This window comes from Danio rerio, chromosome 20 (assembly GCF_049306965.1).
Source record: "Danio rerio strain Tuebingen ecotype United States chromosome 20, GRCz12tu, whole genome shotgun sequence".
NCBI classification, from domain to species: Eukaryota; Metazoa; Chordata; class Actinopteri; order Cypriniformes; family Danionidae; genus Danio; species Danio rerio.
Window position 1 is genome coordinate 58,455,912 of NC_133195.1, and position 17,068 is coordinate 58,472,979.

A 17,068-nucleotide genomic window follows, 5' to 3' on the forward strand; every position below is an offset into this window, starting at 1 on the left:
ACAGACAGTACAATGCACATCACAAGATGAGCTGTGTAGACAGCCACATAATCTGGGAGATTACAGGCAAGATAACGTAATCGGACTACTCTTGGATTACATTTACAAATGACATGATAAACTGTGGCCAGTAATTAATCCATTACACATTCATGATAATATCATCAGAGTACTTTTGGATTACATTTAGATTACTTTTAAACTGTAATCAGTTATTGATTAATTACATGATAATTAGTGTAGTCATTAATATCTGTTAGACTCCACATTTATGGTATAGTAATCAGAGTACTTTTGGATTACATTTAGATTACTTTTAAACTGTAATCAGTTATTGATTAATTACATGATAAGCGGTGTAGTCATTAATATCTGTTAGACTCCACATTTATGGTAAAGTAATCTGAGTACTTTTGGATTACATATAGATTACTTTTGAACTAATCAATTACTGATTATAAATGACATGACTAAAGTTGTAGTTCGTAACATAATCTGTTAGATTACACATTTGTTGTAATCTGTATTTTTGGATTACATTTGGATTACTTTTGACTGTAATCAGTTATTGATTAAGTACATGATGAGCTGTGCAGTCAGTAATATAATATGTTAGATTACACATTTATGCTAAAGTAATCTGAGTACTTTTGGATTACATTTAGATTACTTTTGAATTGCAGTCAATTACCGATCACAATTGACATGACTAAATTTAATCAGTAATATAATCTGCTAGATTACACATATGATAATGTAATCTCACTGCTTTTAGATTACATTTAGATTACTTGGCTGCACTTTATAATAACTGCACACTATGCACCATTTATTAAGCATTATCTTTTAGTGAATTCAGTATCTGTTAAGCATTTACTCTACATTAATAAGCGTTAGTAAACAGTTGATAACTGCAGCTACAAATGCTGTATTCTTGACTTATAACCACATGTATAATGTGCCTAATAACTGTACTTTCATACTTTAAAGATTTGTTTTTCATTATTAAAGGAAGTATTGCATTATTTACAAACCAGTTATTTAAGCAGAGTTAGTGTTTTTTTAAGATCATTCAGAATGAGTTAGTAAATGATTAATATACTATTGAAATTAACATTTAAAACTCTGATTATTCAGGCATATACTAATAGTTAATTTGTATATTTATAAATGCTTTATTAACTCAACTTCCACTTTTGTGAGCTGATCTAAAGTGAGGACTATTAATGCTTTATAAACCCCTTATAAATGATAATTAAAGGCTCTGTTTAATTCTAAACAGGAAAAACAGAACATAAACGACTTTATTCATTTCTATTTAATTGAAGATACTGCAGCAAATAAAAATAATTATTTGCAAGCTTATCTAAAATAAAATGACTGTACAGTTTAAACATTGCTGATATTTGATATCTTGACACTCCTGTTATTCAGCTTATAACAGCTCAGCTCTTGTCAGCTTAGTCCCTTTATTAATCTGGGGTCGCCACAGCGGAATGAACCGCCAACTTATTCAGCAAGTTTTTACGCAGCGGATGCCCTTCCAGCTGCAACCCATCTCTGGGAAAAATCCACAAACACTTACTCGCACACACTCATACACCTGACAATTTAGCCTACGCAGTTCACCTGTACCGCATGTGTTTGGACTGTGGGGGAAACCGGAGCACCCGGAGGAAACACACGCGAATGCAGGGAGAACATGCAAACTCCACACAGAAACGCCAACTTAGCCGAGGCTCAAACCAGCAATCTTCTTGCTGTGAGGCAACAGCACTACCTACTGCGTAACTGCCTCGCCCGTATTGTTTAAACTTTTCATTTTACTTTTTAGATAAGATTGCAAAGATGTATTGTTCATTTGATGCCAAGCCTTTAATTATCATTTATAAGGGATTGATAAATCTTTGATAGCCCTCACTTTTATATTAGGTCACAAAACTGCATGAAGATGAGGTAATAAAGCATTTATTAACATATATGTATATATAGTAACCCTTACTGAATAATCAGAGATATAAATGCTAATTTCAGTAGTTTATTAATCATTTACTCACTCATTCTAAAATCCACCAACTACTCTTAAATACAAATGCTTTGTAAATATTCCAATACTTAATTTAATAATGAAAAATAAATCATTAAAGTATGAAAGTACAGTTATTAAGCACATTATACATGTGGTGATAAGTCAAGAATACAGCATTTGTAGCTGCAGTTATAAACTGTTCACTAATGTCTATTAATGTAGAGTTAATGCTTAACAGATACTGAATTCACTACATGCTAATGCTTAATAAATGGTTCATAGTGTGTAGTTGTTATAAAGTGTTACCCATTACTTTTGTTGTAACCCTTATTTATAGCAGCAGCACAGTGTTGTGGTATTAGTGGACAGATGTCTGTGGTCTGTATATCAGTGCTGTTGTGCTGTGTGTTTCAGATGGAGCAGCTCAGTGAAGGTGAAGTGGACATCGAGACGTTTGAGGAGAACGACCAGATCATCAGCCGACTGAGAGAAAAGGCCAGACGGTGTGTGAAAACTCCATCTCTTGTGTTTGCTTGTGTCTCTCTCTCTCTCTCACTCTCTCGCTCTGGAAAATGTGGAGCAGGGCTGAGCAGTATGTGGTTTGAGCATAGATATCGCAATGTGTGCATCCGCAATATGCACATCGCATCTATTAAAGATTAAAAGATAAAGATAATATTATTTATACAATGAGGAGCTTGTTATTTCATGTTTTATTGTTCAATTTCCGTACCTGAACACAAATATAAATGTGGAGAAATATAATAAGAATGAACTGATGACCGCTATAAAGATGTAAAGTGTAAATAGTGATGAACACAAACTGATCAAGCTAGATCAACCAGGAGGCTCTGGCCATGATTTATGATTGTTTCATCTGATAATCTCTGCATATAGTGACACTGGGTACTGGAGCAGACAGTGGAGCCCCCTCTGCTGGACTGACGGAGTAATTACGCCATGTCAAGCTGTTGGTCTGTGTTGTGTTCTGTAAAAGATTCTAACAAAACTATCGGTGAGATAATTCGACGACAATCAGCATCGGTGTTAGAAATAATAACGTTAACATTTCATACCACAGTGTTTATCATATAAATACACAACAGACGTTATACATGTATTATACTTGATGGATTCTTCCGGTTTTTAATTATGTGAAGTCTAGAGTCTGAATAGATTTTAAAGCCACTGGAAAAATGATCTTTACTTGAGATTTTACATTGATATTAGTCCAAATATCTCTTCAAGAGTTCACCCTCAGCTGATTGGGAGAGAGCCCTGAGCAAATAAGATCCTCGAGCCCGGGGCTCCCTCCCGTTTGCAGAGTGAGAGGGGAGTTTGAGCTCAGGTAGATGTGGAGAACTCTCCAATGAACAGATAGTGATCACTCTTAAGAGATAACTACTGACTAGCAGCATGTCTGTAATGCTGATTTGGATTTGTCAATTAACCTAAGCTGCATGTTTTTGGACGGTGGGAAAAATCGTATTGTTCTGTCAGCACAATAGTCTAGTGGTTAGCGTGCTGACATATGGTGCAGTAGCACTTCAGGGCGTCCTGAGTTTGAATCCCGGCTTGTGGACATTTCCCGTCCTTACCCCCTCTCTCTCCCACTTTGTTTTCTGTCTGAAACTCTGTCCTATCTGCTTAATAAAGGCAAACAGGCCAAAAAAATAAATATATATATATATATATATATATATATATATATATATATATATATAAATTCATTGTTCTTAAAAAGTAAAAAGAAATTGTGTACTTAAATGTAAAGTATTATCATGTAGTAGCTAATTCATCAACACCTAGAAAGTTTCTTGGACCTCATAAATGTAAGCTACAAGTCGTCATATTGATAAATAAACTCTTTTTAATAACTTTTGAGATATATGTTGCATGTAGATATGACTTATTTGTATATCTTTGAAATCTGAACATTAACTTGTGTTTTAGACATAAATATATTGGATTTACATATTTCAATTAGAAATTAGATCTGCTTACTGCAGGTTGGAGTAGGCTATTTGTATCAGAAAAGCGAGTGATTAAACTATACCTAACATTGGGATAGAAAAATACGTGATACGCCCTCAACAACTGTTACAAACATGGGGAGGAAATTAGCTTTAAATGACAGAAAACATAACAACATTACAAAATGTAAAACAAAATTAAAGGTTTAGCCTATTACAATCAATTTACTGATCACATCTGTGTTATTGTACGCGTCAAAGGGATTAATGTGTGTTAATTTTTTAACTTTCTTTATTCAGTGATTCCTCCGCGTACCGCTAGAAGGAAGCCTGCGTACCACTAGTGTTACACCTACCACAGTTTGAGAACCACTGACTTATAGTATTTATAGAGGTTTAGGAATCGTCTGATTGGTCAATCATAGATTGAATAATGCAGGACCGGCTGTGGTCAATCATAAGCACGTGATCCTCTCGACTTTAGTTTATAAATAAACTTCACTTACTTTCTAGACGAGCAGAACACATCGTCTCCTTTTTAGAAATAAAATGTAAAAGTTAAATGAGTTTTTCCTTTATACAGTAGTTATCTGCTAATGTGAGAAGCTGAATAATGCAGTGTTCACTTTCACACATGAGAAATTTGCTCACCATTAGCAGATTATTTTGTTTTGTTTCACTTTTTATACATATTATTTCTGAAAACAGCACAGTATGCTTTGCTTGTCTAGAAAATGCTTCTTGATTTAAGAGTGTTTAGATATGTGGACGGACACGAGATGTAAACTCTGAGTAAGAGAGTGTTGTTTGCAGTCTGTTGTCCTCTGGGATCTTGTGTGTGTGTGAGCTCACTGAAGATCTTTCTCAGGACATCTCTCTCTCTACATGCTTTTCTGGCTGTTTGATTGTGTTGTTTGTTTTTAATAATAAATGCTCTTGATATTCAGCTTCTGTCTGTCTTTCTTCTGTTTCCTCCAGGAAAATACAGAGCAGAGTTCCTCCTCCTCCTCCTCGATCAGTGAGTCTCTCATCTCTGTCTCCACCACTGCTTTCATCAGCATCTTTGATCATGTTGAAGTCAAATGAAGATATCATGTTCAGTGATGGACCAATCATTTAAAGGCACGGTCCACCCAAAAACACACCATTTACTGGTCTTGGTCCAGACCTGTGTGAGTATCTGATGAACACATAAAGGTATTCAGAAGACACGGACTGACTTGTGTAGTGTTTATCAGTGTCCAGCGTTCATCAGGATACCTGGTGTTGTGTTAAACAGAAGACAGAAACTCACAAGTGTAGAAGCACTGAAGTGCGAGTTAAAGATCAGGACATTTTCATTTTTGAGGGGACTGTGCCTTTAAGAAATCACTTTAGCATGTTTGATTGGTCTCAAGACTTCTTTTATAATCTGTGTTCTGGAAAGTGCATTTTAAAAACTTAAATAGGCTTTAAATAGTCTTAAATTCACTGAAATATTGTGTTGTAGGTCTTAAATCACTTTGAACAGGTCTTCATTTGCCAGTGTCCATGCACAGCTGCCCAATCAGGCCAACATACATAACATCACCAACAGAACCAAAGCTTTATTTATTTGAGATGTGTAAACATGACAGATTATCCCTCTTCCCAAACCAGCATCAGTCAGTAATGCAGGAGTATCTGCTGTCAGGGCTCTACAGATTATAATGGAAGTCAATGGAGCAGAAACAGCAGCAGCAGCACCAAAGGAGAGTCACTCTGTCTGAACACAGTGTGTTGATGAGCTTATTTTATTTCATGCAAAGCATTTTCCCATAATTATGAGTCAAAATCAGATTAGTCAGCAGAAATCATCACATCTGCTGAAACACAGAGAGAGATGAGGCCAAATGAAGACTCAAACTCAGCCCAGAGTGATCAAAACTCTGATGAAAGCTGGAGAAACCGTGAGACGTCTGAATGTGTGTGTGTTTGTGTGTGTCAGCGTCAGCTGAAAGTGAAGCCAGTGAAGTCGTGCACTGCTCATCCGGTGCGTCTGATGTCAGACCTGCTGCTGTACCGGCGGACGCGGCGCCTCAATCAGCCAATCAGAGAGAAGAGACGACAGCTGGAGCTGCTGCAGAGCGAGCGCACACTGAGGAGGACGATGTGTGTGCGGGAGCAGAGCATCAGCACAGAGGAGCTGCTGCACCAGGTATACACACACACACACACACACACACACACACACACACACACACACACACACACACACACACTCCTCTACACACACTAATGCGAGTTCAGCCAGATGTTTTCACTCTGCATGACTCTACAACAGGAGGAATGAGCAACAACTGTGTCCAGCCCTGTTCTCAACTGAAGCCATGCTTGTGGATATTATGGTCTGTACCTTTGTTTGGATGCTGCTCTCTGATTGGCTGTAGGTGATCGCTGATGTTATTTTCAGTCAGAACACATTTCACACGGCAGGATTATAACTCGCTGACAGCTCCAGATGTTTAGGATGCCACTAATCTTTACTGTCACTCTGTCCTGTAGTGCAGGGGTGATTGTGCTCTGCAGCGCTACAGGATTTACTGCTGATGTTGAGCATTGTAAAGATAGTTAAATAAACAGTTATGTTCAGGAATATAGATTTAAAGCGCCTCCAGTTTCCACTGTTATTGTGTTGATTAGAGGTGTCTCTGCTTATATGCTGCAGTGTGTGTGTTGAAGTGGATCAGAGAACTTCTTCAAAGTTGTCCCATGGCCCAGTCTACACTGAGACCTTTTCATTTTTAAATGCATAGGTTTTGCTACGGTTACGCCTTTCGTCAACTCTACCCTGGAGTTTTCCAGCGCTGAAACAGAGCTTTTAATAACAAAAATATTTATCATAAAACACAGCGCATAACTGAACTGCCTCTTTTCATTTTCATTGATAAATAGGAGGCATGCCCTGTCTGTGTCTGAATATCAATGAATCAGTAATGGCCATCAGAACAGGAGAACACACACTAGCCGCGCTTCCACTATCGTGCCTAAAACGAGCGAGCCAAGGCCAGTCTTGTTTCCACTGTCACTTCCAGGGCCTAATCGGGCCAAATCGGGGCTTTCTTGGAGCCAGCAGCTGTCCTTTTTCGGCCCGCCGAATACCTTGGGCCAAAGAGGGCCAACTGGGGCTTCGGGGCGGAGTGAAAGGAGAGGCGGGCAGTTTTCTGATCGCACACGAGTACATGCGCCAAACACATAAAGAAACAAATAAATAAATAAGGGAAAGAAAACATCTGGAACAAATTATAGTCTGGGGTCTTCTGTGTATGATCGCCCTTATGTTTCTCTTTTAAATGTAAGGCTGTTGCATAAAATAATGAAGTTTTCATTTATAAGTGACTTTTCTTTGCTGCGTCCTCCTCGATGTTTCAATAACGCAGAATAATCTTTACACCATATTAAACACACAGCAGACAGTAAAGCTTTTCCAGAGGTTTTGTCAAGTTTAAAGGTGTGTTTGTGTGCGTTTAGATGCCTGTATGTGTGTGTGAGACTGAGGAAAAGAGCGCTTCCTTTACAGTTGATGCCGCGAGCGGCTTAGTTCTTCTATTTTTATTGTTTTTATTTATTTTGGAGATAATACACTATATGAATACAACAGAAAGACATTAAACTTTACAAATTTTGTGTCCACTTTTGTAGGCTCAAAACAATATAGTGTCATATCTAGATAAAATAGCCTGAGCTATATTGAAATAATTTAAAGAATTACAAATATCAGACATAATAAAATCACATTAAATAAATAAACCAATATAAAACTAACAAAAGCTATAGCTAGAACAATTAGGTACTATATGAACCCGCTTTAAAGCCATATAACTTTCATTTTTCAAAAGCTTCTCTGGAAAAAAAAGATTTTAGATATTTTCTAAAAGCAATAAACACCGTTTGAAATATTATTTATAAAGTATTTGGATACGATGATATTAATCAAATCATGCAAACAGAGCATTATTGGGGTGAGTAAAGCAGAAACTAGGCTGCCTTTTTTTTGGAGCTGCGCAACACTCTTTTGACGCATCGGAGAAAACTGCAAGTTCAAAATATGTTCTGTGTCCTCAAACAAGTGTGTGTGTGTTCATATGACGTGGTGAAATTAAAAAAAGAAAATTTTAAATACATAAAGAGCTTTATTAGTGCATAGCTGCTGCGCGCAACGCAATAGGCTGTATTTTATTACGTGCTGCTCTTACGTGCTAAACACTGAACACTTTCCTTTACTTCAGATATAATAAGCAACATCTTTAAATAAAGGGAATTACCTGTTAAGTGTCATAAAGCCTATAGGGGAAAAAATCTTGTTTCAGTTCTCTCCGGAGCATTTGGGATGCATGTTGGACAGCGTCTGTCTGACTGAGGATGTTATAAACTACATTTTATATCGAGTTATTAATGGAGAATTGGATATATGTGGTGTTATATTATGGATGTGTGCGCTCCCTGCACTGGGTCCCTCCGTTAGTGGCGAGACCACTGGATTTCGATGCCAACAGTCGGTCGGCGAGTAAATGAATATGATGAATGGGAACACACAGGTCTGTGCGTATAGACATGTCATGTACTGCTGTACATTAACGGCTCATTTGTTTGTTTTGGTTGTCCTAATATTAATAGTTTGGTGATGATGTGATGGTGTGCTTTATCTGCATGATTCCCGCTGAAGTGGGCGGATTGAGTGACGTTCGATTCGAGGGATGTTCTGGGGACGGGGTTTACGTGACGCGCTGCGAGCTACTAGCCCGACAGTAGAAACTCGACATGATTTAAGCCTCACTGCTCAATCTCCTGGGCAATTGGCCCGATAAAAGCCCTGGCTCACACTGACCCGATAGTGGAAATGCGGCTACTGAGAGCCTACAGTAGAGGAAATAAAGGCCATCAGGAACACAATCTACAGCGAAGCTGGAGAAATACAGATACACTGAACTGGACAGCAGCTGGTGTACTGCTGTGAAATGACCTAAATCAAGGGAAATTACTCTAAATCAAGTCATTTCAGCACACCAAAGGGAAATGGAAGCTTTAGTAAATGTATTATTCTCACAACAAACCTGGCTAGTGGAGTGCAGAATGGCCAGTCACTCTGAGAAACTTCTGGCCACAGAGGACGCTGATCAGCACACGCTACTGTGGAGCTGTGATCACGCAGTGTCATGTCTGAGAGGACAGTCGGGGGTTCAGGTTGAGCTGTGCTCAATGTTAATGTGCACTAGAGTTGCTGATCACTGACGATCGGTGTGTTACTGCTGTGTGTGTTTCAGGCCTGTGAGCTGATCACATCTCTGGAGGATCACAGCAGGTTCCTGATTGAAGAGAAGAGAGCGCTGATGCGTCAGCATTCACACTACCAGACGCTCATCTGCATCTCACAGGCCTCAGGTACACACACACACACACACACACACACACACACACACACACACACACACACACACAGAGCATTAACATTACCAAACACTCATGTTCAAGCTCATGGCCTGTTTCCACTGAGTGGTACGGTTCGGTACGCTTGTATGGCTGTTTCCACTGTCTTAAAGTGAACCATGCCGTACCACATTTTGAGTTCCCTTTCTAAAGGGCACCAGCACAACAGAAGAGTACCAGAAGGAGGAGCTAGACGCGCAGATGAACGTCATTGGTTTACAGAGAAGCATCACTCGCTCATGCACAAGCAGAAGCGTGAACACAAAGAAACCGTCACACAGTCGAGACATTACAGCAAAATAATAATATATACAGATAATATCCAGAGATGTGAAGCAGGGATTCCTGTATTTCCCGAGCTCAATGTAAATCTGAAGTTTGTTTGTTTGAGGTGGGGGTGGGGGTGTCTCAGTGAGGTTTGACGTTATCACAGCAGAAGACCTGATGGATGGATTTCGCCTCCATCATTGTGCTCAAGGAGGAGCAGTAACCGCTGCATTCTGGACGTCACTGAGGTTTAATGATATTGTGCAGTCCTATAATGTGAGGAAGCCGCTGATGATTTGTAAGATTATGCAATCGCTGTGAATGCTGCTCGGCTGTGCTTTTTTTCACGCTCACATTTCCACATCACGACCACGTGCACTCTATATACATTATAACTAGAGTCAGGACGCACTATTGGTATTATCCTCTGCAAGTCATCTGTCCTGATGCCTTAGCTCAGTGCCTGAAATTGTCATGAAATTTAAATATGTTGTATAATTAATTAAACCTAAACAGGAACTACACTGAAGTAAAGGCAAAGTGGAAGTAATAAACTCATATGCATGATTATTTTCTCAGGGTGGAATGTTGAAGCATATTACTGTGCTCAAGTCAACTATACTTCATATTTTGACAGTTTAAACTGTTGCCTGACTTGTAGTTTATTTATGGAGTGCAATAAAGAGTCACTAAATCAATTTATACACTTTATACTAATAACTTTAAACTCCAATTATAATCTGTGGACTCAAGAGAGTGAGCCGAGTTAATGGCGCCATCTAGCGGCGGTGTGTGGATCTGTCCTGACATTACAGTGCAATTATAAACCTATTAAACACCATTTAGGTGACTATTGAACTGATAAACATTTAAGCTGACAGCAAAAAAAAAAAATATATATATATATATATAATAATAATAAATTTTAAATTAAATTAAATTGTGGCCAAAATCAAATCTTTCTATAAAGAATAATTATGTTTTTTAGAATTATTATTTCTATTATTGTTTAAGCGCACACACACACAGACATATATGTATTTATCCCGTCTCGTCTTCCTTTTTTTTGTCCTCTGCTGATCACATGCCTAAATAATGAGCCATGGATGACCTGAGCTCAAACACTCCTAGTCAGCATCTTGATGAACAGCCACAAAGCCAAGAAGACGAAGGAGTGGACTCTGCCCTGTGTCCTGTTGTTTACGGGGCCGTTTAAAGTGCGAGCGGTTTCACTTTCTCCAGAGAGCCACAATTACATCTATATTACAAATAACAAACTTCTTAAGCTCATATTAATAGTGTGCACGTGATCATCATCCATTCAGAAACGGACTAACGCCGGAAAAAACAAAGGAGCAAATGATTCTTTCAGCACCTAAAAGATGAACAGACTCAATAACTCAATCATTCTGACTAAAGTCTGTCTTTAAACACTGTAAGAGGACTGCTGACCAAGCTCACTGACTGTACCATCTGAATAAACATACACACAGAGCACTGATCACACACTGACCACATCTGTAGAGACAGGACAATCCACACCAGCTGGAGCTGCGTCTTTATTAAGAGGAGACGAGCAGCAAATCCAGATTTCACCATTTCCAGATGAGAAAAGCTCTCGGGTAAACAATGTTCCTTACAGCCGTATTCCTGTCGCATGTTAGCAGATCACTGTAATCCACACGTGAGTCCAGCTGCGCTCTCATAGCGGGAGTATGGAAACAAAACCTTCACTGCAGCACATTATAAACACAACACTGACGACCCGTATCTCCAGACAATTCTTCTTCTTCCACTTGTTGTGATTACGGTTGGCAACATGGCGTGGCGTCTCTCTGAACACTGTAACAGGTGAAAACAGTCTTCACCAGCTCTATCATGCATATTAAGGAAGCTGCACCTCATTCACAATAGAGCGCGCTGATTGGTTCAGACCAAGTCTTTCTCATGAATTAACGCTGAAAGCTCAAAGACGTCTCGTGTGTGTGTGTGTGTGTGTGTGTGTGTGTGTGTGTGTGTGTGTGTAGTCACGGTACTACATGACATTGAAGAGAGTTATTAGAGGAATCATTTAATACAGTGTTACTGCTGTGGTTATTAATAATAGTATATAGTGTGCACTATATAGGGCATGTGTGTGTGCAGTTGAACACACTCCTGCAGTGCATCACTCACACACATAAACTAGTGTGTGTGTGTATCTGTGTGTGTTTCAGTGGCAGCAGAACAGAAGACAGGAGAGCATCCAGAGGACACACCGCAGACACACACTCCATCAGGTGAGACCCGCAGCACCAGTGTGTGTGTGTGTGTGTGTGTGTGTGTGTGTGTGTGTGTGTGTGTGTGTGTGTGTGTGTGAGAGAGAGACTGAGTGATATCTATATACAGGGTTCATATGGTCATGGAAACCTGGTCAAGTTATGGAGTTTTGGCATGGCATTCTCCTGGCCTGGAAAAGATTTGGAAAAACGGAAAAACCCACACAGTTTTGGAAAAGTGATAGAAATTAGCTTAAAGAGCCCTTACTATACATTATAAAGGGTCATATTTGGGTTTTAGGGGTCTCCAGTAACAGGCTGATCTGCATCAGATCTAAAACACTGTCATTGTCTTATAATCTGCATTATTTTCACCTGATTATCCCAGCGACTCCCATATGATTCGTTTGATCCCAAACCCCTCGTTAGCCAGATGCTAATCTCCGCTGATTGGACCGATGACAGTCTGTTGTGATTGGTGCTGAGAGTGTGTGTGAGCATACCTGCTAACACTCCTGTTAATCCTGAGAGTCTCCCGTAATTCAGACCCATCTCCAGCCACCCACCCATGCCCCCAACCCTCCCCGCCAACCCCCAGGTCCTCAGCATTTTTGTATGGTATGTGAAACTCCCCGGTTGCCAACATTGGTATATCGCAGTGGCGGCCTGAAACACCCTTCATAGTAGTCACTAACACCACAGTAAACAGTACCCGGTTCTCAACAGTGCTGTTCAGACACCTCACCCCTGAACCTAATCCCCCCAGTCTCTCAGATTTTCAGGGACCGATGATGGCAGGTATTTGTGTGAGCCCAATGCATGAGTGCAGTTAAACACCAGCATATAGCTCCACTCTTAACCATGACCCAAGCTGAACTATTCTGAGGCTTGACCACTGCACGTGTGTATGAACAGCTGACGGTGACCACAGCAATGACAATCAGCAGTGGAGCGCAGGCTCACAAACACATTTAAAGCGGCACGCGTCGAGTATTCAATGTGGCTTTAGATGCAATATGGGAATAAAAAGAATTAACCTGATACAGTACAAGCGCTTACAAGTAACACAACACAATTAAATACAGAATTTACAAGCAGGAGAAAACAAAGAGGCAGCCAGTTACTGACACTTGTGCAATGGAGGAACTGATCCATGATCCACTGATCCATGTACTGACAAAGTTCCTGTCTAGCGCTGACAGTCCCACACATCAAGAGTCTTCCTTTCTGCAGAAATAATCTTCAACCACTGACTCTTCACAGCCTCATCTGTGGGTAGAGGAAATAACACTGACTCTCCCTCACACTTCTGAAAATATCCAGCGGAGCAACCGGCGTCTGCTGCAGTGATTGTGGGCGGGACCGGGGGTTTAAAATTTCCCTGGTTTGCATGCGCAACAATTGGGCGGGGCTTACGTTTTGTATCGACGTCACGCCAGCACGGCTAAAGACTCGCTATCAAGACGATTCATTTGAAGCACTGTGAGTCGACTCTTTTATAGATGAATCAATAGTTTTGAACACGCTGCACTTTCAGATTTAAGCCTGAGCTGCATACTTCACTTCACTCAGAGCTGTTACACACTGATGAAGAGCGTTCTCTATAACCCATAATACAGGCTCTTTAACAAATGTCTGTCAACGTGAATATAGGTTAGCTGTCTTTACTTTCTGTCTTTAGCCAAAAACATGGTCTCACATTATAAATGCTGTGTAAGCATTCAATCATTCATTCATTCATTTTCCATCAACTTAGTCTCAAGTTCTGAGAACTGCCATGTGTTAGCATTATCTGAATAAATCTTACATGCAATAAATTAGTCATGAGATGATAACCGTGTTCAAGGCATACCACAGTTTGGAAAAGTCAAGGTATTAAAACCTGCTAAAAAGGTATGTGTAAGATTTTTTATTATTTTTTTTGTTATTTTTAAGACAGCAGTGTCTCCAGCAGAAAAATATCCAAAGATGCTGTTTTAAACTGTAATGAAATCAGTGTTTAAGGCCGTACTCACACTAGGTACAGTTGCCTCGAACCGGGCCAAAGCACGCTTGTCCCCCCTCCCGTCTCCCCTGATGGCCCACGCTCACACCACAATCGGGCCTGGGCATGCTTACGCAGGGTCCCCGCAGGGTCTTAAAAAGTATTAAAAAGTCTTAAATTAAAAAATCGAAATTTATGGCTTTAAAAAGTCTTAAATTGGCTGTTCTGGGTCTTAAATATTTTTTGCACAGGTCTTATTTTTGCGATGTCCATGTAACGCTTCATCTAATGCTCATTTAAACTCTTGTTGTTGTTGTTGCTTGGTTTTTGGGGTGTTGTAGTTCTTTATTTCACTTGTCCAATTGTAATTTGCGGTATTACAGCTACAAAAAAGTCAACTTGCAATAGCCAATCAGCTTTCTGATATTAAAATCAGTGCGCGCGGCGAACGTGACATCATCGCTGTGTTTGCGGAAGTTCGCTTTGAGTGCGCACGACATGATTTCGGCTGGCAGAGTATGCCGTTATTTCACTGACAAATGTCGTAAGCGCAGTTTTATAAGTCAGGAGAGCTGCAATACGAGAGAGCGAATCTCTGCTCACGCGCCAGTTTCCTTTGTTCATGGACAAAACTTCTTTTGAGCTCTCAAAACACTGGCTGCTCTGCTCTCCGTCATTTAAAAAAAAAATCTTAATGGTGAACGTGTCAAGTATAAAAGCCTTAACCCGTTTCGTGAGTTGTGCGATGCCAGGTGAAAGTATAAATCTGCATTAAGATGTTTGTTTTTTCTGTAGTTCAGTGGTGCATTTAACCTGACTTTACTACTGTTCAATTTAAATAACTTTATTTTACCCCATATTTTGTGCTTTTACATCTTCTCTCACGTTTTTGATATTGCGATATAGGTCTTAAATTTAATACTTAATGGTCCTAAAAAGGTCTTAAAAGGTCTTAAATTTGACATTATGATATCTGCAGAGACCCTGTTGCGTCATCGCTGCTGCGCTGTTCAGTGAGAAGCGCTCTCTCACTCAGCAGCACAGTGGAGATTTCTCTAGTTATATGGTTTCAGTCGTTTGTTAACGCGGTGACATGCGGTCAAATATTTCACCCGACAGATCCGCCACTTTTGGCGCTCATAAACAATCATTAAGCTCTCGTGCTGCAGGAATGAGGAGGTCTGCTGAAGGTGCAGCTGTCGTGCTGTGAGGGGTTTGCGTCTTTAATAATCTACAGCAGTTTGCGTTCACTGAACAGTAAGAATGATTAATAAATCCATATGAAACAGCCCCTTAAAGTCACGTCTCGCTTTCAGTTTCGGGCTTTGGCGAGTTTTGCACTCACACACAAGCGTACCGCGCAAAAGCCCAAGTAAACCGCGCTCAGACACACCTCTTCCAACCAGGCCAGAGCCGGCCAGCTTGAGCCCGGTTCAGCGCACTCACACTTCTCAAACGATCCGGGAAACGGGCCTGGGCACGGTACGGATGGCATAGTGTGAGTAGACTCTTAGACACTAATGAAGACAGCAGAAGTCAATAATTCATTTGAGTTATTCAGCCTGACATGTTCACTACTCCAAACTATCTTAAACCTTTAAATCATTTAATATATTGTGTTTAATGAGGATAAAAGGTTTAGTTTTTTACCCAGACATTTAAAAAGAGTGTAAATATTATAAGAGTAGTAAGCACAATACTGTGACACTGTGATATTTTTATTTAAGGTTATCATACTGTCATGATCTTATACCGGCACATGCCTACTGTAGATATGAAAAATGTATTCAAACTAAATAGACTGTGGTGTGTTATGATATGCTATAATGCATTTAAACGTGCATTGTTTTATTATTATTATTTACCATGTATACATGGACATCACATTAAACATTAGGGCATGAAGTCTGTGCAAGAGCCTAGTGGTTAGCACGCCAACATACGGTGCAGTAGCATGTCAGGGCGTCCTGAGTTTGAGTCCCTGCTGGAGGACATTTCCCCACCCCCCCCTCTCCCTCTGTCCCACTCTGCTTCCTGTCTCAATACTGTCCTAATCAAAGCAAAAACACCCAAAAACATTTGGTCATGAAAATGCACATGAATGTCCTGGACAAGTCATCAGTGTAGCAGTAAGACGTGTTTGAACCCTGTATATATGACTATATTGATACTTAACAGCATTACACTAACTGTGTGTGTGTGTGTGTGTGTGTGTGTGTGTGTGTGTGTGTGTGTGTGTCCTTCAGCAGTGAACAGAACCTCTCGTCTGCCCAGTGTCATCCTGCGCTCCTTCAGAACAGCCCATCTGCTCACACCGACGGACTGAAACAAGCAGAGGAGAGACAGCTCTGTCCACACACACACACACACACACACACACACACACACAGCAGTGCCGGGAGCAACACTACAGCAGGAGTTTACGGTGTTTATAAAGCTGCTGTGTGTAATACTCCTCAGGACGCTTCCTCCATGACTCCCACATTGGGCCAAGTGGATCCTGCTGTATAATGCCTGAACATGACCATTGCACCGTGAATGATGATGATGATGAAGACGACATGTCTGACTGAGACTTTTGTGTGTGTATAATCACTGCATTCCTCTGGAAGCGTCTCACACACACACACACACACACACACACACACACACACACACACACCATCTTAAAGCATTACTCAGTTTGGAGACTTTTGCTCAATTATGTGCTTCACTAAGGTGGATTTACGGTCCACATGCTCAAATAAAGTTACACACCCTTTGAGGATTCCTGCTGCTGTATCGTCACTCCATCAGACACGCAGCAACACCTTCAGCTCTCTAGTTTCTCTGGATTGTAACTCAATCTGCTGTCATGTTCACACACACACACACACACACACACACACACACACACACACACACACACACACACAGTGTTTCTACAAATGTTTATGCTAGTTGTAAGTAGTACTCATTCATTCATTTTGGAATGAACCACCAACTATTCCAGCATATGTTTTACACAGTGGATGCCCTTCCAGTGCTGGGAAACACCCATACACACTCATTCACACACACTCATACACTACAGCCAGTGTAGTTGATCAGTTCCCCTACAGCGCATGTGTTT

General features: G+C 40.2%; 1 protein-coding gene across 7 annotated transcripts in view; it reads left to right on the top strand.

Moving 5' to 3' along the window:
* The window catches only part of mgab (MAX dimerization protein MGA b), a 60,745-nt gene extending 44,022 nt beyond the window's left edge, over positions 1 to 16,723 (top strand). For 4 of the 7 annotated variants that reach the window (XM_073933847.1, XM_073933842.1, XM_073933844.1 and 1 more), the window contains exons 17-22: positions 2,444 to 2,532; positions 4,981 to 5,020; positions 5,969 to 6,178; positions 9,285 to 9,402; positions 11,931 to 11,993; positions 16,203 to 16,723. In XM_073933847.1, coding sequence (XP_073789948.1) covers positions 2,444 to 2,532; positions 4,981 to 5,020; positions 5,969 to 6,178; positions 9,285 to 9,402; positions 11,931 to 11,993; positions 16,203 to 16,282 — 600 coding nt within the window. In that variant the 3' untranslated portion in view covers positions 16,283 to 16,723. The remainder of the gene's footprint in view (positions 1 to 2,443; positions 2,533 to 4,980; positions 5,021 to 5,968; positions 6,179 to 9,284; positions 9,403 to 11,930; positions 11,994 to 16,202) is intronic. The other 3 variants (XM_073933848.1, XM_073933843.1, XM_073933846.1) reach the window with 1 other exon arrangement.
* The last annotated feature ends 345 nt before the right edge of the window (positions 16,724 to 17,068 follow it).